Here is a 25,228-nt window from a genome sequence, read left to right as displayed (position 1 = left end):
ACGTACATGCCCTTGACCGGAATCGAACCCGGGACCTTTCAGTCCGCAGACGGATGCTCTACCACTGAGCCAAACCGGTTTCGGCTGATTGTTTCTTTTTTTTAATATATATATTTTTATTTATTTCAGAGAGGAATGGAGAGGGCGAGAGAAACATCAATGGGAGTCACTGACCAGCTGCCTCCTGCATTCCCACACTGGGATCTGAGCCCGCAACCCAGGCAGGCGCCCTGACCTCCTGGCTTACAGGTCCACGCTCAACCACTGAGCCATGCCGACTGGGCCATTGATTGATTCGTTTACTTGTCCTGCCTGGGATTGATCCACAATCACAGCTTACCTGAACGTTGCTAAGGCAACCGAACGAACTACCTGGCCAGGGCGGGAGAGTGCGTGTTTGCAACAATTTACCAAAGTGAGGTCTGGGCACTTCTACGATTGCCACGTCTGAGACACATTCAAGCTGTCATCTAGCTGGGGCCTTGATAAAAAAAAAAAAAAAAAAAAAAAAAAAAAAAAAAAAAAAAGCCATATCAGGGCTGCCCGCGTTGTAGTGGAGGAACACGTTCCTCGCAGGGACCAGGCTGTTACCACGCGGCTTCGGGAAAGGACCTGGCGAGTCCGTTTTGCCAATGTGGACCTGTGTGACCTTGGGCAAGTCCCTTCTCCCTTCGGGAACGCTGCGGGGGGCATTAGTGCCTCCTCCCGGATCGGCCTATGCTATGGGGGCGACTCAGTAACCTGGAAGACATCCTTCTTTAAACGTTTTCCGATCTCTGAAGACCCTCGCGTGGGTGGCCAGGAGCGAGAGAGTCCACGGTCCCTGCGCGTGAGGTCCCTCGTCCCGCGCAACGGCTCTCGCGAGATTTCCTCCCAGAGCTTCTCGGCGTCAGCCTCTCCGCGGCCCCAGCGGAGGCACGTAAGCCACTCACAGGGGCGGCCCGTATCCCTCCGCCGCCGCCGGCGCAGCCCGGCCCTCCTTCCCCGGGCCCGCCAATCCCCGCGCCTCCCGACCTGCCCCTCGGCCTGGGCCCACCCCGCGCTCGGGCGGCCCCACCCCGGCGGCGACGCCCGCCCGTCCACCCGCGCGTCCCTCGGTCCACCTGCAGCAGGCTGCCCCTCCGGCGGTGCGACCGGGAGGCGCCGGCCGAGCCCGAGGCCTGGGCGCCTGCTCCGCGGCGGAGGGATTCGCGACGGCCGAGGAGGCGGTGCCGAGCTCAGAAGGAAGAGGCCCTACCGCGGCGGCGGCGGCGGCGGCGGCTGCTCGGGCGGCAGCGCATAAAGAGGCCGCCGCCGGGTGATGCGGTGACCGCTGCGGCAGGCGCAGGAGCCGAGTGGGCCTCGGCCCTCAGCAGGTCCCGCCGGGCCGCGCCTCCGAGCCCTCCATCTTCTCCTGTCGACCCGCGATTACCGAGGCGGCCTCGCTCTCCTTCGCCCCTTCCCCGTCCCTTCCCTGTCCCCGTCCCCGCGCCGGGGGCGGCCGCCACCCGCCTCCCACGATGGCTCTGAAGAGGATCCACAAGGTAAGCGGCCGAAGGTCGGCGGTGGGTTTGGGCCGGCTGAGCGGGCTGCGGCCTGCACTCCCCGCCGTCGCCTCTGCCTCCGCCTCCGCCGGGCTCGCGGCCTCTTCGGACCCGGCTGTGGGCAAGGGCCTCGCCGGCGGCCTCACACCCGCTCCCAGTGATGGCGCCGCGAAGGCCCCGCGCACCCCGCGCTTAAGCCGGAGGTGCGTTCGTCTGCTCCGCGCTTCTCCCCGGCCTCCTTCCTAGGTTCTGCGCGATGCGGTGTCCCAGGGTCTCTCCCGGGCCTGGGGCTGCTGCGCCGGAGGGCCATTGTCCGAGCTGCCGGGAGAGGGGGCTGGGGCTGGGGCAGCCCCTTCGACCCAGGTCGAAGGCGCTCGCCCCATCTTTGCCCGTTGTCTCCCCCGCCCTCTTCCTGGCCCCCTGCACGGAACCACCTGAGCTGGGGCCGGGATCTCAGATAGACCCAGAAGGCCTTTTTGTCCGATCCACAAGAATTTCTTAAGTTCTCTCACCTCGAGGCCAGCACACACCGGTCCAGTCACTCTACTTGTCCAGAAACTGTTAAGAGTGGGAAGTTCAGAAGGAAGAAAAAAAAACATGAGTCTTTTGATGGGGAGGGAAGTAGAGGGAGAAGTATTTTATTCCTTGAGATAGTCAGAAATTAACACTGCAAGTTTGCAGGAATTGATCTAATAGAAAAGCTGTTAAGTTGGCAAGGGTAGAGGTAGAAACGTGAACATTGAAAGCTACAGGAGAAAACTACGCAATTTTCTTTTTAAGATTGAATTAGGTGATACGTTCAGAGAGACCGTTTTAATTTAGAAGGGATTTTGTTAGGTCTCCCCCCCCCCCCCCCCCATTATAAAGGACTTCTTTGCCCTTTAAAGACAAAGCGTTCTTTATTTCGTTATTTATTCGGAGGTTTTCCTAATACTGCTTCTAGAATATTGGCTTGGCTTAAAATTTAGGGTACCCCTTTCCTAATATTGTAACTTTCTAGTGCCTTTCACTATCTTCTTTTTCTTTCTTTCTTTTTTTTTTTCCTTTAAGGAAGTGGGGAAGTGCCACTGGTGATTTTTGGTTGGTGTTTCTCTTGGCTGTATTAAATCTAGCGATTTAGAAGTAGATCCTGGAATTATATGTCCTGAAGGATGGATGGAGATACAAGGGGAAGAGAACCAGTTTTCACTTTGTCTTAAACTCAGTGAAAGTGCAGGTTGTTGGACAATTTAAACACTGCAGCTCAGCAGTTGGTCTTCATTTCATTTCATTCTTGATAAAAGACCTTTACGGTGAAATTAATCCCACTGGTTACTGTAAATTAGGTTAGATGCTTACCAAATTCTTTTGGCTTCTTTGATTTCTAAAAAATGAAAAAGGGCAGAATTTAGAAAGTAAATCTTGTATTGAAACGAAGCAGGTTATTTGTTAAAAGAAGCTTTACCTTAACCAAATGTATCTTAAAGAACCATTCAAGGGCAGGAGCACTTCAAGGTAATCGAAGTAAAAATATATATGCATTATTTTTAAGGCTTTTAGGAATTACTAGTTTTCTATAGAGACTAGTTGGGAAGTTGTCAACTTAAGATTCTACCTGTACAAAATTGTGCACTTATTTTAGAACCTGAAGAGGAGTGAGTATAATGTGTGATAACTTACAGTCAAGAAATGTAGCCTTTCATCTTTACATTGATTGATATCTTTGTTTCTTTCAGAGGGGAATAGCTTTCAAAACATGAATTTTAATTTTTAGGTATATTTGCCCCCAGTATTATGGTTTCTTTGAGTTACTACATATTCTCTAGATTTTCTCTAAAATATGGCCATATAAAAATTTTAATAAGGAGTATCAAGGTTATTCAATGATAATTTGAATTTTTGAATCCCAATATTAACCTATTTTCTCCCTGGTTTGTTACCTAGAGCCTTCCTTAAGTATGGTTCAGCTTCTGAGACTACCAGGGATTAGAAAAATAAAATTTATTTGGTATACTAGTCAATAAGATTGTGAAAACAAAATGGAGGCTTTCCCCTCAAACTTTTTGTGTGACCAATTTTAAGTTGCCTTACCTAGGTATGGGTGAGATCATCCTATCTTATCCTCAGCCCTAGTAATGTATCTATAATCGAATCCCCAAAAGACTTAGGTTTAGGTGGCTTATATAATTGGACTTGGTTTTGAACCTTCCCAATTATTATTCTCTGGAAAACTAGTTCTATTTGAATATCCTCTCAACTATCAGAACTGCTGTATCAGGGTTCTAATAAAATTTTGCTAAGCACAAGTACATTTGACATGTGGCATCTTGAGGAATTCCTTATCTTGTTTCTTTGATAGAAGGAAATAGTATTCTGTGAATTTGACAATGCTATGTCTCATTTGGAAAAAGCTTTTGATGGACTTCATTTTGATATACACTTTAAGCCAAAGCCGGTTTGGCTCAGTGGTAGAGCGTCGGCCTGCAGACTGAAGGGTCCCAGGTTCGATTCTGATCAAGGGCATGTACATTGGTTGCGGGCACATCCCCAGTAGGGGATGTGCAGGAGGCAGCTGTTCGATGTTTCTCTCTCATCAACATGTTTCTCTCTCATCAACGTTTCTAGCTCTCTATCTCTCTCCTTTCCTCTCTGTAAAAAATCAATAAAATATATTTTTAAAAAAATGAATAGATATACACTTTAAGATCTCCTGACCTATGTTTTAACAGTGTGCCAAAGAGGGTCATTGTGGACATCCAGTGTAGTTTTGTGCAGGGATTGGGACCCTCTGGGATTATTTGTATCTATAGCAAATGGCCCCAGCCTAGTATGTTTTGAGGTTTTTCTGCTGACTTTATTAGTCTTGAGCTTTGATTTTGTTGCTTTGAGTGTTTGCTTCTAACAGCACCACCCCCAGACTTTTTCTAGTTGGCTGCATCTCATCTGTTGTGGGCTGGGAAACCAGATCGCAGAGCTTATTAAAATTATGTCTAAAATAAGATCCAGCAGGCTCTGAATGAAGAGGGCTTCATGTATTCTGTGAACTGTGTGGTCTATTTGGCTGATCAGAGATCGCTTCCTGTTTTTCTTTTTACTTTTGTTATACATATGCAGGAGGCTAAGATTGAAATACAGGGTTAATTTCTTTATTCTTGGGAATAGTGTAAGGCTGAATATTTTGATTTTTAGAGGAGCTAAAGACAGACCAGTTAGAATACTAAAAACTTTTCTTAACATCAACAATGCCTTGTACATTTTTAAAAATATATATTTTATTGATTTTTTACAGAGAGGAAGGGAGAGAGATAGAGAGCTAGAAATGTCGATGAGCGAGAAACATCGAAAAGCTGCCTCTTGCACACCTCCTACTGGAGATGTGCCCGCAACGTTGGTACATGCCTCTGACCGGAATCGAACCTGGGACCTTTCAGCCTGCAGACCGACGCTCTACCACTGAGCCAAACCGGTTTCGGCTGCCTTGTACATTTTAATGGTATTCTGCTAGTTATAGTTAACATTCGTTATACATAGTTTTACTGCCAGGATCATTACTGACTTAGTCTGTTTCTTTTCTTTTTTTTCCCCCTTCAAAATACGATTTTATTGATTTTAGGGAGAGAGAGAGAGACACGGATCACACATTCCCTACTGGGAATCGATCCCACAATCCAGGTATGTGCCCTGACCAGAATTGAACCAGCGACCTTTTGGTACAATGCTCAACAACTGAGCCGTACAGACCAGGACTTGATTTAGTCTGTTACTATGTTGAAGATTTTAAAAAATACAGTATATCTTCCAATTACAATTGATAACAATATTTTTATTAGTTTTAGATGTACAGCATAGTGACTAGACCACATGTGTCAAACACAAGGCCCGCGGGCCAAATCCATCCCGCCAGGCCTTGCAATGTGGCCCGCACCGTGCTGTCATCACTGCACTCCGCTGCGTTTCCATCACAATGACAGTTTATGACTGTTCAGTAAACCATTCGGCCCGCGATTTAGGCTGGATTTTAGATTTTGGCCCCTTCTCTGATTGAGTTCGACACCCCTAGACTAGACAATTACAAAGCGATTACCCCAATATAGTGTACACCTTACACCATACACATTTATTACAATATTATTGTCTATATTCCCTATGCTGTGCTTTATATTCTTGTGACTATGTTTATAACTGGCAGTTTGTATTTCTTTTTTAAAAAATATATTTTATTGATTTTTTACAGAGAGGAAGAGAGAAGGATAGAGAGCTGGAAACATCGATGAGAGAGAAACATCCATCAGCTGCCTCTTGCACACCCCCTATTGGGGATGTGCCCTTGACCAGAATTGAACCTGGGACCTTTCAGTCTGCAGGCCGACGCTCTTATCCATTGAGCCAAACCAGTTTCGGCCAGTTTGTATTTATTAATCCTTTTCAATTTTTTTTTTCACCCATTCTCCCAATACCCCTCTCAGTGACCATCAATTTGTTCTCTGTAACTATGTTAAGATTTTTATGACTAACTTCTGTTAAGGCTCCTTAAGAGTAAATACATACATACATACATACATACATACATACATACAATTCTCAGTAAAATAAATATTTCAAACTCTGATGGTTAAAAAGGCCAGGTAGGTGTAACCCCAGTGAGCAAAGAGAATTGGGGCAAGGGGGGGAAGAGCTAGAAGTTGCATGTGCTGTCAAAAGAGGGCAGCTGCTACCCAATCTCTCCAAGTGTTGCTATTGCTAGAATCTGTGAGCCTAATGTTGCCAGATTTATCTTCCTCCTTTCTCCTCCCCTTTCTTCCCCTCCCCTCCCCTTCCCTCCCTGGGAAGCCACAAATCCAGATTTTTGATAACCAATTCAAATTTTGAAACAGCCACCATATTCTTTTGGGAGGTAGGCACCAGTTTAATATGTGAATTAAAAATAACAAAAGTGAGGTTCAATAAGTAATCAAGAGTATGAGGATTAAATAATTTAAACCGTATTTTCTTTTTAAAAGTTTCAAAGTATTGCTTTATGTAGATGGGCAAGACTAGGTAGTTTATGTAAACTTGTAATTTTGCTTAGATTTTATATGGTTATGTGTAAAGTTATAGGGAAAGCCAATTTAGTAGATGCACCGATTCCATAGAAGAAGTTTACATCTTAATCTTAACTTCATTATGATGTGTTCATGTTATGAGCCATCTTTCTGTAGGCTGTTTACTTTCAAAATGTCTCAGATTTGAACATTATCAAAGCTTGATTCTTAAAGATATAGGAAAGGAGTTGAAACACTATAAATATACTAAATTAAAAAAATTATTTTAAAATACTGTACTAGAAGTGTGATACAAGTAGTATTACATTAATGTTATCAGAGGTAAGGGTTGAGTGAATTCCAGTCAAAATGATGAAACAAAATTGCAATCGTCTGTGGGATATTGGGAATCTTAATGTAATCAATGGTTGGCCGAAGATAGCTGTTTGAATTAATTCTGTCTTGGGAAACAGACATACTTAACTGTCTTACTCCAAAAGGTAAGCTTCTTGAAATATCCAGGAAGTTATTTTTATTTGTTTAGAAAAGGATGCTTTGCTTTACAAAAATTTCATTGAATTGAAAAACTTTGCCTTTTCTAGGTTGCTATTTACATGTAATTTAAATAGCCATCATTGAAGAAGAATTGTTACCAAATCTAGGTTTTCTTTTTTTCTTTTAAAAACGTGTATATATATTATATATATTTATTGATTTCAGAGAGGAAGCGAAAGGGAGAAAGATAGAAAAATCAATGATGAGAGAGAATCATTGATCAGCTGCCTCTTGCATTTTCCCTGTTGGGATAGATTCCACAACCCGGTGATGTGCCTTGACCTCAGGTCAGTGCTTAATCACTGAGCAACACCATCCAGGCAAATCTAGGTTTTCTTTAAAGTCTCCCCTGAGTATTACTCTACTGTTGCCTGATAATGAGGAAGTGTTGACAAAGTCCATTTCTGAATATTTTAGCCCAGAGAGAGAGGACTGCTAAAATATCCTAGGCAGTTCTTAGGAATACCTGACTCATGCCTGTTGCTGCCAGGAACATCTGCAGAAATGCAGAAGCACACTTGTTTTTTTCTGTAGAAATAAAATTTTGCTGGTTAGGTTCCTAGGCAAATCTTCAAAGCCATAATAAATGATAACAGAAAAATAAAGTATAATTTGTTCTTTTGACTACAGAGTCATCGAGATATCAAGTAATCTATATATATAAAAGCCTAAGCGACCGGCCGACTGGTAGCTATGACACACACTGACCACCAGGGGGCAGATGCGCAACACAGAAGCTACTGAGCTGCAGTGACTTGGCAGCTGCGGTTCTTAGGTGGTGCACCCGGAACCAAAGAAGAGGGAGCCTGCTTCCGGAGTGCGGCACCCGAGAATCACCCTCTCGCAATCCGGGACCCCTTGGGATGTTGGAGAGCCAGTTTCAGCCCGATCCCCGCAGGCCAGTCCGAGGGACCCCACCAGTGCATGAATCCATGCACTAGGCCTCTAGTAAAATCATAAATGTTTAGCACTAAACACATCTCAGAGCTACTTTCTGAAAAGGCCATGTGACTTACTGGGGTTGGATCAAGAACCTGGATTTCTTGACTGTTTCCAGTGTCTTTTTGGCAGGCCATGTACCCCTTATATAGCAGTTAAGTTAGGTATGTAAATAGAAGATGCAGTCTTTTTCTTTTGTTCAAACAATTGGGTATTTAAAACTATGCTCTGGAACCAGAAGATCTTTTCCTTAACATCTCTTTATTGTGGGAGAGGTATCTCTAACTCCCTTAAAACTATGCAAATTTTGGATGTTGTGTCCTCCACATATTCATGAGTCAAATGAGTTTTTAATTTCTCTAAAAGATTAAGAATCACTTTCTTGCCTCCTTAAGCACTTTTAATCTCAGTAGGTGACCCAATTACCTATTTTACAGAGAAAATAGAAGATTTTTAAGTGTGAAAAAAATTTTTTTATTTCATTTGAGGCCTTTCAAAACAAAAACAAAACCCCACAGCTACCATATATCGAGTACTTTGTGTCAGAATTCCTTAATCTGAATATCCCTATTAGAATTCTGTTCTCCCTGGTTAGATGAGACAATGGAAACTTAGAGAAGTAAATAAACTTGCCTATCTATCATTATATGGTTATGGTAGGAAGAGCCAGGATTTAGATGAAAGCATTCTTGACTACAGAGCCAGCCATTGCTCGAAAATTACTTTAATCATTGTTCTTTCTCTTTTCTCCAGCCTTTTTTCTCCAGATAAGCTATACTTTCTCCTTTGCCAAGCTAACTTTGGTTTCCAGTTTTTTCTTTCTGCCAGATCCTGTGCTCCTAGTTCCAATGTCTTCTCTATTAATTTTCCTCAGCACCCAAAGTTATCCAGGATTTCCCTCATCCTAAAAACAAAACAGACAAAAAACCTTTAATTCCCTTCTCCCACTAGAGCCAATGCCTTCCTCTTCTTTATCCTTCCCATCTTTGGCATTTCAGTGCTAAAAAGTTCTTGAAAGAATAGTCTGTTCAAGTTTAGTAAGGTTACTTAATTGCCAAATTCAATGGATACCTCATTTTTTATTTAACTTTTGTAACAGTTAACATGGTTATCACACATTTCCCTCAGGTTGTAATAAACTGTCTTCTCTTTCCTCATATCTAGTGTTTTCCAACTTTATTAGAATACTTTTCAAACTATTATTATTGATGGGTACAAATGAGTTCATGAAATAATGCACACTTGGCTTAAAATTGACAGCACAGCCCTAACTGGTTTGGCTCAGTGAAAGAGCGTCAGCTTGCGGACTGAAAGGTCCCAAGTTTGATTCCAGTCAAGGGCATGTACCTTGGTTGTGGACACATTCCCAGTAGGAGGTGTGCAGGAGGCAGCTGATCAATGTTTCTCTCTCATCAGTGTTTCTAACTCTCTCTCCCTCTCCCTTCCTCTCTGTAAAAAAAAAATCATTAAAACATATATTTTTTAAAATTGATAGCACAAATGGGACCAGGTAAATTAATAAAAATATGTAATCAAAATACCACAAGCACAAATTTAAGTAAATTATTTAAAAACAAAATATATTAAGATGGACCTGCATTGTTGTTTTGTTATAAAATAAAATACACTTGAAGAATAGTGTTTTCTTATGTAATAAAAGGGATACTCATCAGGTTCTGCATTAAATATGTTATTGTATATTGTTTTCATTATAGTATAATATGTAAATTTGTTTCAAACAGGTGCATTATAGCAAAAGAATGAAAGCTGCAAATTTCCAATATTTATACAATTAGTCTAGTACGAACATTGTTTCATAGGCCACCTAGTTTAAAAAATGAGAAGTCTATGCTTTGCTCATGTTTATCTTAAAATAATCTGACTTTGGGTTTAAAAATCGAAGGACTTTGATTTTTTTTTTACATTCTTTTTAAAGATTGAATTTATTGGGGTGACATCCTATATAATAAAAAGACTGATAGGCAAATTGACCAAATGGCAGAATGACCAGTTGCTATGACGTGCGCTAACCACCAGGGGGTAGATGCTCAGCCCATAGGTTGAGAACCACTAGCGGGGTCGCCTAAGACCATTGGAAAACACAGATATTTACGTTACGATTCATAACAGCGGCAAAATTACAATTCTGAAATAGCAATGAAAATAATTTTATGGTTGGAGGTCATCACAACATGAACTGTATTAAAGGGTCGCAGCATTAGAAAGGTTGAGAACTACTGTTCTGGTGGTTCCTGGGTAGCCCCAGGTTAGAACCACTTCTTGGTGACATTGAGGTGGCTGAAAGGGTCGACCACCATACTATGCTGTGGGAACTTGGCCTTGATGGGCCAGGAAGGCGGCTGCCCTGAAGGCGCAGTGTACCCAAACTCCAGCATGGCCAGTATAGATTCTCTGCCTCCATCTCCAGGCAGACCAGATTCTGCTTTGCATGGAAGGACACAGATTGCAGTTGCTGCTTTTTGATCCACTGCTCTCCAAGAATGCGATTGTGGCACGGGAGCGCTGTTAGGAACATGGCGCCAGTCCTGAAAGTGCCAACTTCGATTTTTATTTATAACTTCCATATTTTAGCTATAAGTCGGGTAATGGGTTAGTATATTAGAAATATTTAACATACAATAATTTTTGTTAAATAACTTCTCAAATGTATATTGAATTATAACAAGAAGCAAGAGATTAGTGGAATCAAATAGTAAGGCCTATGATTTTTCTTTAGGCAACTCACTTAGCTGGTTTTATTTCTTTTTCTTTTTTAAAAATATATTTTATTGATTTTTTACAGAGAGGAAGAGAGAGGGACAGAGAGTCAGAAACCCATCAGCTGCCTCCTGCACACCCTCCACTGGTGGTGTGCCCGCAACCAAGGTACAATACATGCCTTTGACTGGAATTGAACCTGGAACCCTTAAGTCAGCAAGCTGACACTCTATCCACTGAGCCAAACCGGTTTTGGCTTAGCTGGTTTTCTTTAGCTTCAGCTTACTGTGTACAGAATGGGGATAATGTCACATACCCTGCAAGCCTGTGGAGGGTGAGTAGAAAGAAAATATGGACTACATAAAAGATAGTTTTTGTTTTGAAATCCTCTCCCAGTGATTTTTTATTGAGAGAGAAATAAACATCCATGTGGGAGAGAAACATTGATTGGTTGCCTCCTGTATGTGCCTTGCCAAGGAATTGAACCTCAACCTTTTTGGTGTAAGGGAAGACTCTCCAACCAAGTCACGTGGCCAGGACAAAATGTAGTTTTTAATATGAATTATCTCTGTGGCTTAACTGCCCAGTAATGTTGATCCATTGAATTGGTAGAATCTTGAGATCTTAGGTGTTAGTGTTGTCTGTTTAGCATTTCACTTCATTGCTACCTCAAACAAAAAAAGAAAACACCATGGTGTTGTAAAAGTAATGTCTTATACTATTTCTAAGTGGGAAACAGGACTGAATTCCAAATTTTTTCTTCAGCAAACTTCAAAATATTATCTCCCAGATGTGTTTTGAATACATGTGGTATTTTTGTTGGTTTAGAAGTGAAAAAAATTCTCTTTAACGTCTTGTAATAGAAGTATCTGCTTCTGTCCTTTGAGCACTCCCCCTACCACTTGTAGAGCATCATGCCAGTATAAATGATAGTATTCCTTTGCCAACTTCTTAAGGGCTTATATCAGATGGCAGTTTTGAAAAATCAGAGTTGTTTTACAGAAGTGGCAATGATATCTGTTTAGAAGTAGATTACTTAAAATAATAGTAAACTAATGGGAATCATAGATTTCCTTTAGATTAAATGTCTCCTTATTTATACCATCTATATTAGTTTCATAAGGTTGCTCTAAATTACCAAACAACTAAATGGCTTAAAACGAGAGTTTATTCTCTCACAGTATTGGAACCCAGAAGTTTAAAATCAGCAGGGTTCAAGGTACACTTCTTCTGGTGGCTGGCTGTTAAGCATTCCTTGCTTCCTTAATTTGAGCAACATTCCTCCAATGTCTGCCTTCATCACTTCATCACCTGTGTGTCTTCTCCTCTTTTGTCTCTTATAAGGACACTGATATTAAATTTAAGGCTTACACATATAATCCAGGATGATCTTACCAAGATCCTTAATTTTTTTTTAAATATATATTTTTTATTGATTTCAGAGAGGAAGAGAAATAGAAACATCAATGACGAGAGAGAATTCTTGATCAGCTACCTCCTTCATACCCTCTACTGGGGATCAAGCCCACAACCCACGCATATGCCCTTGACCAGAATCAAACCTGGGACTGTTCAGTCCACAGGCAGACGCTCTATCCACTGAGCTTAACTGTCAGGGCATAATCCTTAATTTAACCCTAATTGGGTAGCTTAGTTGGTTAGAGTGTTCTCCTGATACCCCAAGGTTGCAGGTTCAGTCCCTGGTCAGGACACATACAAGAAGCAACCAATCGATGCATAAATAAGTAGAATAACAAAATTGATGTCTCTCCTTTTCTCTTTAAAAACCAGTAAGTAAAAATTTTAAAAATCCTTAATTTAATTACATCTACAAAAGACCCTTTATTCCAAATAAGGTAACCTTCACTGGTCCCAGAAATTAAGGTGTGCAACATATCTTTTTGAGGACCATTCAATCCAGTATATTCTCTAACTACAACCTGGGCATGTACCACGTGACTGGGAAACAAACCGTGACCTCATGGTTCATAGGTTGACGCTCAACCACAGCCATACTGATTGGGCTAACTTTCTAAAATTTTGAAACAATTTCAAACCTACAAAAGTTACAAATACAATACTTAGAATATTTTTTCTTTAACCATTTTAGTCAACATGATGCCTCATCTAACCCAAATACTTTAATGAGTCTTTTTTTTTTTTTTTAATATTTTATTGATTTTTACACAGAGAGGAATTGAGAGGGATAGAGAGTTAGAAACGTTGATGAGAGAGATACATCTAACAGCTGCCTCCTGCACACCCCCACGGGGGATGTGCCCGCAACCAAGGTACGTGCCCTTGACCAGAATCGAACCTGGGACCTTTCAGTCCGCAGGCCGACGCTCTATCTACTGATCCAAACCGGTTTCAGCTTTAATGAGTATTTCTTACAAACAGTGACATTTTGTTACATAATCACATTACAGTCATCAAATTAGGAAATTTCCGTTGAGATCTCACTGCCATCTCATTCCCAGATCCCATTCAAGTTTTGCCAGTTGTTCCAATAATGTCCTATAATAATAGGAAAAGATCCAGTCCAGAGTTACCTTGCATTTAGTTATCTGTCTTTAGTGTCTTTCATTCCCTTAGTTTTTCCTTGGCTTTGTGACCTTGATACTTTTAGAAATTATAGTCCAGTAATGTCAACCCATGAAATTGGGGGAATCTTAAAATCTTAGTTGTCAATATTATCTGTTTAGCATTTCACTTCATTGCCACCCCCAACCAAAAAAGAAAAGGAAAAAAACAACAACACAACTTCATGGTATTGTAAAAGCAATGTCTTATAAATATTTCAGTTATTTTGGAGAATGGCCCTCAGCTTGTGTTTGTCTGATATTTTCTCGTGATCAGATTTAAGCCATATATCTTTGGAAGGAGTATCACAGTAGCAGTGCTGTATCCCATTCTTTGTATCCTATCAAGTGATGTATGATCTTGTTGGATTCTGTCAGGGGGTATGCAGTTTTACTTAGACCCATTACTGGGAATTTTTACTTCTATCACTTGACTAAGGTGGTGTGTACCAGTATACCTTTTACCTTCATAGTGAGTAAGTGATTTATTAGGAGACATGTACTTACCCTGTTTGTATTTTTTTTTTAAATCTAATCCTGCATAGGAAAGTACCCAGAACTTAGCTGCTTAAAATAACAAGCATTTATTGTCACATAATTTCTAAAGATCAGGAATCTGAGAATGTCTTAGGTGGTTCTATAATAGCTCAGCGTTACCTGGGGCTACAGTTCAGTACCACAGGGCTTACCCTATAATTCTTATTTTCAGTATGGGTATTCCTTTTCTGACAGTGAGAAACATATCTTCTATAGTTCTTAATAAATGTATTTACTCATTTGATCAGTTCCCCTGTATATAATCAACCTCTCATTGCTGTGGCTCATCTACATATAGATACCATTCTTGCTTTCCGCAGATGCTCTTTATAACTCTGTCCTGACTCGGACATCCTGTACTGGGTCATGCCCATCCCTCTGTGTATGTCCTCACCATTTTTTTTTTTTTTAATCCTCATCTGAGAATATTCTCTCCATTTATTTGTGTGTTTTTTTAGAGGGAATGGAAGGGGGAGAGAAACATTGATGTGAGAGAGACCCATCAATTGATTGCCTCCTGTATACACCCTGATCTGGGCCTGGCATTGAGCCTGCAACTGAGGTGTACATGCCTTTGACTGGGAATCGAACACTTGACCCTTCAGTCAGAAGGTTGATGCTCTAACCACTGAGCAAAATTAACCAATGTTTTTTTTGTTTTCTTAATCCTTGAGGACATGCTTAGAGAGAGAGAGGAAGGGAGAGTAAGATAAAAACATCAATGTGAGAGAAACATCTATCAGTTGCCTTCTGTTCATGCCCATACTCGGGATTGATCCTGCAACCTTTCAGTGTACAGGACAAGCTCAGCCAACTGAGCCAGTCGGGCCAGCCACTATTTTAAAATAACTAAGTAAAACACATGATTTATTTGACATAAATAGATTAAAACTATTTAAAACAGTAGTGCTAGTAGTCATGTAGAACATAACTTAAAACAGAAGTTCAACCCAGTGATGGTGACCATATAGTACTTTTCCAAGCTAGGGAACATAGCATTTTCTATAGCCCCATTCTTGGAGAAAACTAAGACCATAATTTTAGTTTAGTATTATTCTTCTGACACAATTTTTGGTAACTCTAGTAATCAGTCTCCTAAAAATACCTGGAATCCCGAAATTTATCTTTTTTTTTTAATATATATTTTTATTGATTTCAGAGAGGAAAGGAGAGAGAGAGAGTCTATCTCTGAATCCTGAAATTTATCTTTAAAAAAATATATTTTTACTGATTTCAGAGAGGAAAGGAGAGAGAAACATCAGTGATGAGAATCATTGATCAGCTGCCTCCTACAAGCCCCCTTCTAGGGATTGAGCCTGCAACCCAGGCATGTGCCCTTGACCGGAATCGAACCTGGGACCCTTCATTTGGCAGGCCAACGCTCTATCCACTGAGCCAAACCAGCTAGGGATTGAAATTTATCTTTCATTAGGAGATATTTTATGTATAAAAAAGTTTTTAGCACAGCCAGCATGGCTCAGTAGTTGAGTATTGATCCATGAATCAGAAGGTCATGGTTCGATTCCTGGTCAGGGCACGTGCCCGGGTTGCAGGCTCAATCCCCAGTGGGGGACGTGCAGGAGGCAGGCAATCAATGATTCTCTCTCATCATTGATGTTTCTCCCCCTCTCCTTTCCTCTCTGAAATCAATAATAAAATATATATTTTTAAAAGGTTTTAGCCAAGACCGGTTTGGCTCAGTGGATAGAGCATCGGGCTGCGGACTGAAAGGTCCCAGGTTCAATTCCGGTCAAGGGCATGTACCTTGGTTGGGGGCATATCCCCAGTAGGGGGTGTGCAAGAGGCAACTTATCGATGATTCTCTCTCACCGATGTTTCTAATTCGCTATCCTCCTCTCTTCCTCTCTGTAAAAAATCAATAAAATACATTTTTTAAAAAAAGCATTTAGATACTGATATGGCCAATACTTATGTACTTTCTGCTTCAATTTAAGATTCAGACCTACCTAATTTAGCTTGAAGTGTTAAATTTTAGTCAGGAGCGATAGCGTCTCTTGATAATTAATTAGCTTGATATTTGCATATTTAGAAATATTCATGTTTTGATAAGAGTACAATGTTGTAAGTGATGGGGAATTACTTCCCCTACTTGCATTAAGGCAATAATATATCATCACTTAGTTTAGTAATAGGCCAGATTCCTGTCCATTGAAAGGTTATTTTATATTTAATCATTGTGCTTCACTTTTGTGAAAAATAAATAATAATAAACTTTTAAATTATTGATCTTCCAGGACTATATTGTATGTTTTTAGGCTCTTTTTAAAATTGCGAATTGCTGTGATAAGACTGATTAAATTGGCTTAAGACAGAAACTTAAAAATTTCTTTTGAAAAGAGAAATAGTTATGACCTTTATTTCTGTCATATAGGACAAACCTCTAATAAAATCTGACTTATAGTGGCAATCCCGAAACATGCTTATGCAGTACCTTTTTATTTTTTTCAGTGTATGTGTGTTATTTTTATTCTTTGTTGAATCTATAACTTGATGTGGAAATTAAATTGTGTGAGGTCACATACAGATAAATAGTATTCCATTGATAGATGGTTAAGAAAATTGTTCAGACTTTGTATTCCCCCTCCCCGCCATGGTTTCATTAACTCCATTTTCTCTGTTCTCCCTTTTTAAAAACTATTTTTGGATGTTGAGCTTTGTGGACTGGTGTCCTCCCCCCCCAAAAAAAAAAACAAAAAAAACAAAAAACAAACCATTTATTGGGATTTGCTTATTCTGGATATTTCCTATAAATTGCATTATACAATATGAGACCTTTTGTGTCTGGCTGCTTTTGTTCAATGTTTTCAAGATTTAGCCAAGTTGTAGTATGTATTAGTATATAATGCCTTTTGATAGCTGAATATTCCATTGTATAGATACAATACATTTTATTGTTCCATTTATGATCTGATGTGCATTTGGGTTGTTTCCAATTTGTAACTATTAAAAAATACTGCTATGAACTTACTTTTCAAATACTTTGTGAGCATTTGTTTTCATTCCTCTTGGATATATACCTTCGAGTGGAATTGCTGAATCGTGTGGTCATTCTGTTTAACTTTTTGAGAGCCAAACTGTTTTCCAAACTGGCTGTACTTACTATATGACATTCCCACCAACAGTGTATGAGGTTTCCAGTTTCTCTACATCCTCAGTTTGTTACTTTATTATTTTGGTGATAGCTTTCCTAGTACATCTCAAGTATCACATCATTATGATTATGGTTTGCATTTCTCTAATGACTAAATGATGTTGAGCATCTCTTCATGTGCTCATTGACCATATACTAGTATATCCTCTTTGGAGAAATGTGTATCCTTTATCCATTTTTATGTTGGATTGCCTTTTTATTGAGCTGTAAGAATTTTTTATATATTCTGGATACTAAAATATTATCAGATATGTAATTTGCAAAGTTTTTCTCTCATTTTGTGGGTTGCCTTTTCACTTTATGGCTATACAAAATTTATCATATTCACAATATTTATTTTTACTTATTGATTTAGGGAGAGAGACAGACAGACATCCATTAACTTGTTGTTCCACTTATTCATGCATTCACTGTATGTAGATTCTTTTATGTGGTCTGACCAGGGATTGAGCCCACAACTTTGGTGTATCAGGACGACTTTAACCATCTGAACTACTCAGCCAAAGTTACCATACAATTCAGTGGTAATAAGTACATTCATGTTGTTGTGCAACCATTACACCATTCATTTTGGGATATCTTTTATCTTTATACCCATGAAACTGAAACTGTATACCCATGAAACAATAACTTTTTGGGCCCAAAAAGTAGAATTGCTAGATCATATGGTAATTCTATTTTTAATTTTTTGAGGAACTGCCATACTATTTTCCACAGTGGCTGACCATTTTACATTCCCACTAACAGTACACAGGGTTCCAGTTTTTCTACATCCTCACCAACAGTTATTATTTTGTGTTTTGTTTTTTAAAATATATTTTATTGATTTTTTTACAGAGAGGAAGAGAGAGGGGGAGTTAGAAACTTCCACAAGAAACATACATCAATCAGCTGCCTTTGCACACCCCCTACTGGGGATGTGCCCGCAACCAAGGTACATGCCCTTGACCAGAATCGAACCTGGGACCCCTGAGTCTGCAGTCCAAATCTACTGAGCCAAACAGATTAGGGCATGTTTGTTTGTCTTTATAGTAACTATCTTTACAAGTGTGAAATGGTGGTCTTTTACCTATTTTACGTTAAGTTTCGTAGATGGTGTGAGATAGAAGTCTCAATTCATCGATTGTATGGATTAGTTCTCCTAGCACCATTTGTTGGAAAGACCACTCTTTCTCTCACTGAATTGTTTTGGCAGCTGTGTCAGAAACCAATTGGTCAGTGATGTATGGTTTTATTTCTGGTCTCTCAATTATTTTCTGTTGATCTATATGTCTATTCTTAGTACCATACTGTCTTTAATACTGTAATTTATATTAAGTTTTTAAATCAGGAACTGTGTGTCTTCCAACTTTGGTTTCCCGAAATTGTTTTGTGTTTGGGTCTCTTCCATTCACACATGAACTTGAGGATCAGCTTGCCATTTCTATAAAATAAAACAAAGAAGAAAAAAAACCCAGTTGGAATTTTTTGGACATTGCATGGTTTTGGACAAGTCTTCCTAAATTTTCATTTCTGTTATCCATCTTTGTCTTTTATCTATATACTTTTTATTTTATTTTTCAATTGTAGTTTACATTCAATATTATTTTGTACTAGAAGCCCAGTGCATGAAATTCGTGCACTCGGGGAGGGGGTGGGCAGTCCCTCAGCCCAGCCTGTGCCTTCTTGCAGTCCGGGATCCTTCAGGGGATGTCCAACTGCTGCAGAGGCAGGAGAGGCTCCTGCCACCGCCAGTGCACTGTGAGCTCAGCTCCTGGTGGCGTGGCGCTCCCCCTGTGGGTGTGCACTGACCACCAAGGGGCAGCTCCTGCAATGAGTACCTGCTCCCTGGTGGTCAGTGCACGTCATAGTGACTGGTTGTTCTGCCATTTGGTCAATTTGCACATCATCCTTTTATTATATAGGATTAGTTTCAGGTGTATAGCATAGTGGTTAGTCATATACTTTACAAAGTGGTCTCCCTGATATTTTATTTTTGTTAATTCTTACCCAGATGTTTTTCCATTTATTTTTAGAGACAGTGGGAGGGAAGGGATGAGACAGAGAGAAACATCAATGTGAGAGAGACACATCGATTGGTTGCCTCCCAACCAATCGATGTGTCTCTCTCACATTGATGTTGACCAGACCTGGGGATCCAGCCTGCAACCAAGGTATGTGCCCTTGACTGGAATTGAACCCAGGACCTTTCAGTCCATGGATTGATGCTCTATCCATTGAGCCACCTGGCTAGGGTTCCCTGTAAGCACCCACCTGGCATTGTACAGTTATAGCAATATTATTGACTATATTCCCTCTGCTGTATTTACATCCTCATGGCTGTTTTATGACTGCCAATTTGTACTTAATCTCTTCACCTTTTCATCCAGCTCCCAACTCCCCTCTCCTCTGTCAGCCATCAATCTGATCTTTGTATCTATGAGTCATTTTCTATGTTCTTTGCTTATTTTGCTCTTTAGTCTCCACATGTAAGTGAAATCATGTGATATTTATCATTCTCAGTCTGGTTTATTTCACTTAGCATAATACTTAGGTCTATCCATGTTGTTACAAATGTAAGATTTCATCAGGCCAAGTAATACTCCATTGTATATGTACCACAACTTTTTATCCACTTGTCTGTTGATGGGCATTTGGGTTGCTTCTATATCTTGGTTATTGTATAATAATACTGCAAGCTCTGACTGGTCTGGCTCAGTGGACAGAGCGTCTGCCTATGGACTGAAGGGTCCCAGGTTCAATTCCAGTCAAGGGCATGTGCCTTGGTTGCAGGCACATCCCCATTAGGGGGTGTGCTGGAGGCAGCTGATTGATGTTTCTCTCTCATCAATGTTTTAACTATCCCTCTCCCTTCCTCTCTGTAAAAAATCAATAAAATATATTTAAAAAAAATAATACTGCAAGTCTTTTATCTATTTTCTGAAAGACTTTCTCATTTTCAGAATATAAGTTTGTTTTAAGGATTTTTTTATTTCATAGGAGCAGTAGCTTTTCTTAGCTTTAAAGGTATTTATGATAGTTTTTTGTTCGTTTTGAAATTTTCTTCTCCCTGTATGGTCTTTGTTTTCTTCTGCTTTTTTCCTCTACATTGTTTTGGTCTTTGAAGGTGTTGCAGATGAATCATTTGGCTAATTCTTAAGAGTAGGGCATAACAAGCTGATTAAAAGGTCTGAGCACATGGGGATAATAAAGTTTGGCAACTGTGGAATACAATTTATGGTTTACTGACTTGGCAATTTCTCCAGATGAACCACTAATGCCAGTAAATTGTATAGCTCTTTATCTTATGTTGGTTAAGTTATCTTGAGGATCGTCTAATCTCCTGCCTGGAAGGTATAGGCTAGGCTTACAGTGTTGTGTGTTCTCAGAACCACAGTGAACAAAGTGTGTATGGAAATGTTCACTTAACCTTCCTGTTTTTCATACATCTTCCATGCCCTTGTTAGTATCTGTTAGTCCTAAGACCTGTTTTATCCTTTCCAGAGAATAAACCCTCCCGCCTGTTGCTTGGGTGGGGATGGCATTCACTGGAGGAGTCCAGAGTCAGAGAAGTGACCTAGACATCATTTATTAGTTTTATGTTTTAAGATTTTTTTAAAATAAAATATATTTTATTGATTTTACACAGAGAGGAATTGAGAGGGATAGAGAGTTAGAAACGTCGATGAGAGAGAAACATTGACCAGCTGCCTCCTGCACACCCCCCACTGGGGATGTGCCAGCAACCAATGTCATGCCCTTGACCGGAATCGAACCCGGGACCCTTCAGTCCCCAGGCCGACACTCTTCCACTGAGCCAAACCGGCTTCGGCAGTTTTAAGATTTTTATTCATAAGCAACATATAGTGTTGTTTTGAATGTTGTCAAAATTTACATAGATGTTAAGGAAATGTGCAGATTCTCCTCAGTTTACAATGGAATTTCTTTCCGATAAACCCATTGTGGGTTGAAAATATCCTGTTAAAAATGCATGCAAGTAAGTTACGGTATACTGAACATCATAACTTACTTAGGCTAGTCTATCTTTTTCTAAAATATATTTTATTGGCTTTTTTATAGAGAGGAAGGGGAGAGGGATAGAGAGTTAGAAACATCGATGAGAAAGAAACATAGATCAGCTGCCTCCTGCACACCTCCCATTGGGGATGTGCCCACAACCAATGTACATGCTCTTGACAGGAATCGAACCCAGGACCCCTCAATCTGCAGGCTGATGCTCTAGCCCACATGTGTCAAACACAAGGCCCGCGGGCCAAATCCGTCCCGCCAGGCCTTGCAATGTGGCCCGCACCGCGCTGTCATCACTGCACTCCGCTGCGTTTCCATCACAATGACAGTTTATGACTGTTCAGTAAACCATTCGGCCCGCGATTTAGGCTGGATTTTAGATTTTGGCCCCTTCTCTGATTGAGTTCGACACCCCTACTCTAGCCACTGAGCCAGACCGGTTAGGGCTAAGCTAGTCTATTTTTTATTTTTTTTAGTACATTTTACTGATTTTTTTACAGAGAGTTAGGGAGAAGGATAGAGAATTAGAAATATCGATGAGAGAGAAACATCGATCAGCCGCCTCCTGCACATGCCCTACTGGGTATGTGCCCAAAACCGAGGTACATGCCCTTGACTGGAATCAAACCTGTGACCCTTGAGTCCGCAGGCTGATGCTCTATCCATTGAGCCAAGCCAGTTAGGGCTACACTAGTCTATCTTATACTTGCTCAGAACATTTAAATTAGCCTACAGTTGGGTGCTTATCTTTAGTTTAATCTCAAGAGTAATTGCCCTGCCGAAACTGGTTTGGCTCTGTGGATAGAGCACTGAAAGGTCCCAGGTTCGATTCCGGTCAAGGGCATGTACATTGGTTGCGGGCACATCCCCAATAGGGGGTGTGCAGGAGGCAGCTGGTCAATGTTTCTCTCTCTCCATGATGTTTCTACCTCTCTATCCCTCTCTTTTCCTCTCTGTAAAAAATCAATAAAATATATATATTTTTTAAAAAGTAATTGCCTTCCTCTTCTCAGGAGCAGAGGAAGCAGGAGACATAAATGGGTGTTTTTAGAAGTGATGGGATGTAAAAACCCAAAACAATATTCAGACAATGATGGCTACACAGTACGTTGTAGAATATTGGTTGTTTACCCTCATGATCATGTGGCTGATTGGGAGCTGTGGCTCACTGCCCCTGCCCAGTGTCATACCACGTGTTGCTAGCCCAAGGAAAAGATAAAAATTCAGAGTACAGTTTCTAATGAATGTGTATCACTTCCCCACCATTGTAAAGTCAAAAAATTGTAAGTGGAACCATTATAAGTCAGGGATCGTGTGTATACATTTCAAATAACATGCATTTTCATGGAACACAAATATACCACCAATATATTTTTTAAAAATTCTTCTATGATAGACATTTGTTTTTAAGATTTTGCTACGAACAGTTAAGCTTCAATATTTCCCATATATGTCTCTTGGTGCACATGGGTGTTTCTCTTTATAGTTAGTAAAATTGTTTGGTTCTAGAGTATGAGCCTTTTCATTTTTTTGTAAGATATTGCCAAAATGTTTTCCAAAGTTTTTAAACAACCAACTACAGGATATGAAAATTTGTAATTAACTTTTTTTTTAAATGTTCCTTATTATAAACATAATACACTATAGGAAAATACATAAAGTAGATGTCCAATAAACTGCAATAAAATTTTCAAGCACAATTGAACATTGAGTGTTCCATAACAGATTTCTGTGTGTCCTATAATTCATTATTTTCTGTTAATTCTTGATTATCTCTTCCACCCTCACTGGATTATTTTGAACCAAATGTCATATGGTTTTATCTGTAAATAATTCAGAATCCTATCTAATCAAGAGAGAATATACTGACAGTCACACCCTCACAAAGATTGTGGCACCCCAGGAGGAATATGCTAATTGACTGCCATGCCCTCAAAGATGGTGGCACTCAGTCCCCTCAGCCCCGCTGGGGTAGCAGGCTTGCAGCATGGCTGGGTCTGCCCCCAGGTGGGTCTGGCTGCTCCATGTGCCTGCCTTCAGAGTCCCACAATCCCCCAGCCGCCTAGGGCTGGCCCAAGGTGCAGGCAAGCCTCGGATGGCAGCTACCCAGGGCCCCTGAGGCTCAGGTAACGAGGACTGTCCAAGGCTTGTGCTGCTGGAGTGGCAGAAGCAGAGGTGTGATGGGGGTATCGCTTTCCCCTGATGGCTGGACTGCCTCCCGCCCTTGAGGGCTCCTGGACTGTGAGAGGGAGCAGGCCGGGCTGAGGTACTCCCCTCTCCAGTGCATGAATTTTCATGCATTGGGCCTCAAGTGTATTACTAAGAGAAATAAGCCAGTGGTTCTCAACTGGGACAAGTTTGCCCACCAGGTGACATTTAGCATTGTGGACATTCTTGGTTTTCACCACTGGAAGACTACTGGGTACTACTGGCATTTAGAAGGTAGTGGCTAGGATGCTGCTAAACATCCTACAATGTAATAGAAGAGCTCCCAAAAAACAAAGAATTATCTGGCCCCAAATATCTGTAGTACCAGATTGAGAAACCCAGAGATAAGGACTCTAAAGGGTAATATGCTAATTAGACTGGGAGACCTTCCAGACAAAACCATGGTGGCAGGGCCAAGGCAGAGGCGGTTAGGGGCAATCAGGCTAGGAGGGGAGGGTAGTTGGGGGTGATCAGGCAGGCAGGAGACCAGTTGGGGGCGATCAGGCTGGCAGAGGAGGCAGTTGGGGGTGAGAAGGCCGGTGTGTGTGTGTGTGTGGGGGGTGGTAGTTGGAAGCAAGCAGGCTGACAGAGTGGTTAGGGGCGATCAAGCAGGCAAGTACAATAGGTGAGCGGTTAGGAGCCAGCAGTCCCAGATTGCGAGAGGGATGTCCAATTGCCCTATGGGATTGGGCCTAAACCAGCAGTCGGACATCCCCTGAGGGGTCCAGATTAGAGAAGGTGCAGGTCGAGATGAGGGGGACCTCCCCCCCATGCACGAATTTCATGCACCAGGCACTAGTATGAACAATAATTTCCTAATATTAAATGTCCAATAAGTTAAAATTTTTCTCTTTCAAAAATTATATTTTTTATATTTGATTGGTTTGAATCAGTATAAACAAAGTCAACTAATTGATTGGTATCTTTTAAGTCTTTGCTAATATATAGCTTTCCCTTTTTTTTCAAATGCTTTCTCCCCCACCCCCCCTTAATCCTCACCTGAGGACATAGAGAGAGAGAGAGAGAGAGAGAGAGAGAGAGAGAGAGAGGGAAAGGGAGAGGGAGAGAGAGAAACATTGACGTAAGAGAGAGACATTGTTCAGTTGCCTTCTGTAATTGGGGACCAAACCCACAACCCAGGAATATGCCCTGACTGAGGATCAACTCGGCAACCTTTTGGTAGTGAGTGCACATGACAGCACTCAACCAACTGAGCCAGTGGGTCTGGGTCACCTTTTTTTTTTTTTTTTAAGAGAAACATCAATATGATAGCAAAACATCCATCAGCTGCTCCCTGCACTCCCCTCCTGCATGCCCCCTACTGGGGATGGAGCCTGCAATCTGGGCTTGTTCCTGGACTGGGAAGCCCCAAGCCAGCAACCTTTCAGTTCATGGAGGATGTGACCATGAAAAAACAACTGAGCGAGGGCTTTCCATTCACTGTTTTTATTGTTGAATAAAACAGGTCCCTTATCCTGTATGCTGTCTCACATTTTGCAGATACTGTTGATTGTATCCTCATCTACTTAAACAGATTTGCAAGCAGTCGTCCTGTTTTTATTTCTGCTTCTAGAAGTTGCTTGCCCAATCAACTTTTGAGCCTTTGTAAATTTAATTTGTTTCCTTCTTGTCTTGAGTTTCCCCCATTTATTAGGATTCACCTTTTCCCCCATTAATTAGGAGTTTTTTTCCATTAATTAGGATTCATAAGTCACTGTCACTTATCAGTCTCCTTTGTAGCTTCCAAAAGTGTTGCTGCTGTTATCTCGCTCATTCTCTGTACTTGTGGGTTAAGCCTTAATATTTTTCTTTCAGTTTCCTCTTATTTAGTAGGATTTGGGGAAAGAGTAAAAGTAATGTTTGTCACTTTGCTTGGAAGTCTGAGATAACTTTCAGTGGTTCTTTCTGTTTTACTGTTGTACCAAAATTTCTATTTCTAGGAATTCTAACTCTAAAGGAATTGTACTTCAAAAATCATAAAAATAG

General features: G+C 40.9%; 1 protein-coding gene across 1 annotated transcript in view; it reads left to right on the top strand.

Moving 5' to 3' along the window:
• The first annotated feature begins 1,100 nt into the window (after window positions 1–1,100).
• UBE2D2 (ubiquitin conjugating enzyme E2 D2) overlaps window positions 1,101–25,228 on the top strand; it is a 45,904-nt gene continuing 21,776 nt past the window's right edge. The window contains exon 1 of the mRNA XM_036424915.2: window positions 1,101–1,523. Within this exon, the coding sequence (XP_036280808.1) occupies window positions 1,500–1,523 (24 nt within the window). The 5' untranslated portion in view covers window positions 1,101–1,499. The remainder of the gene's footprint in view (window positions 1,524–25,228) is intronic.

Source organism: Pipistrellus kuhlii, unplaced genomic scaffold (genome assembly GCF_014108245.1).
Source record: "Pipistrellus kuhlii isolate mPipKuh1 unplaced genomic scaffold, mPipKuh1.p scaffold_m20_p_8, whole genome shotgun sequence".
In the NCBI taxonomy this organism is placed as follows: domain Eukaryota; kingdom Metazoa; phylum Chordata; class Mammalia; order Chiroptera; family Vespertilionidae; genus Pipistrellus; species Pipistrellus kuhlii.
The sequence above is the reverse complement of the archived record's forward strand: the minus strand, read 5'-3'. Positions and strand labels throughout refer to the sequence as shown.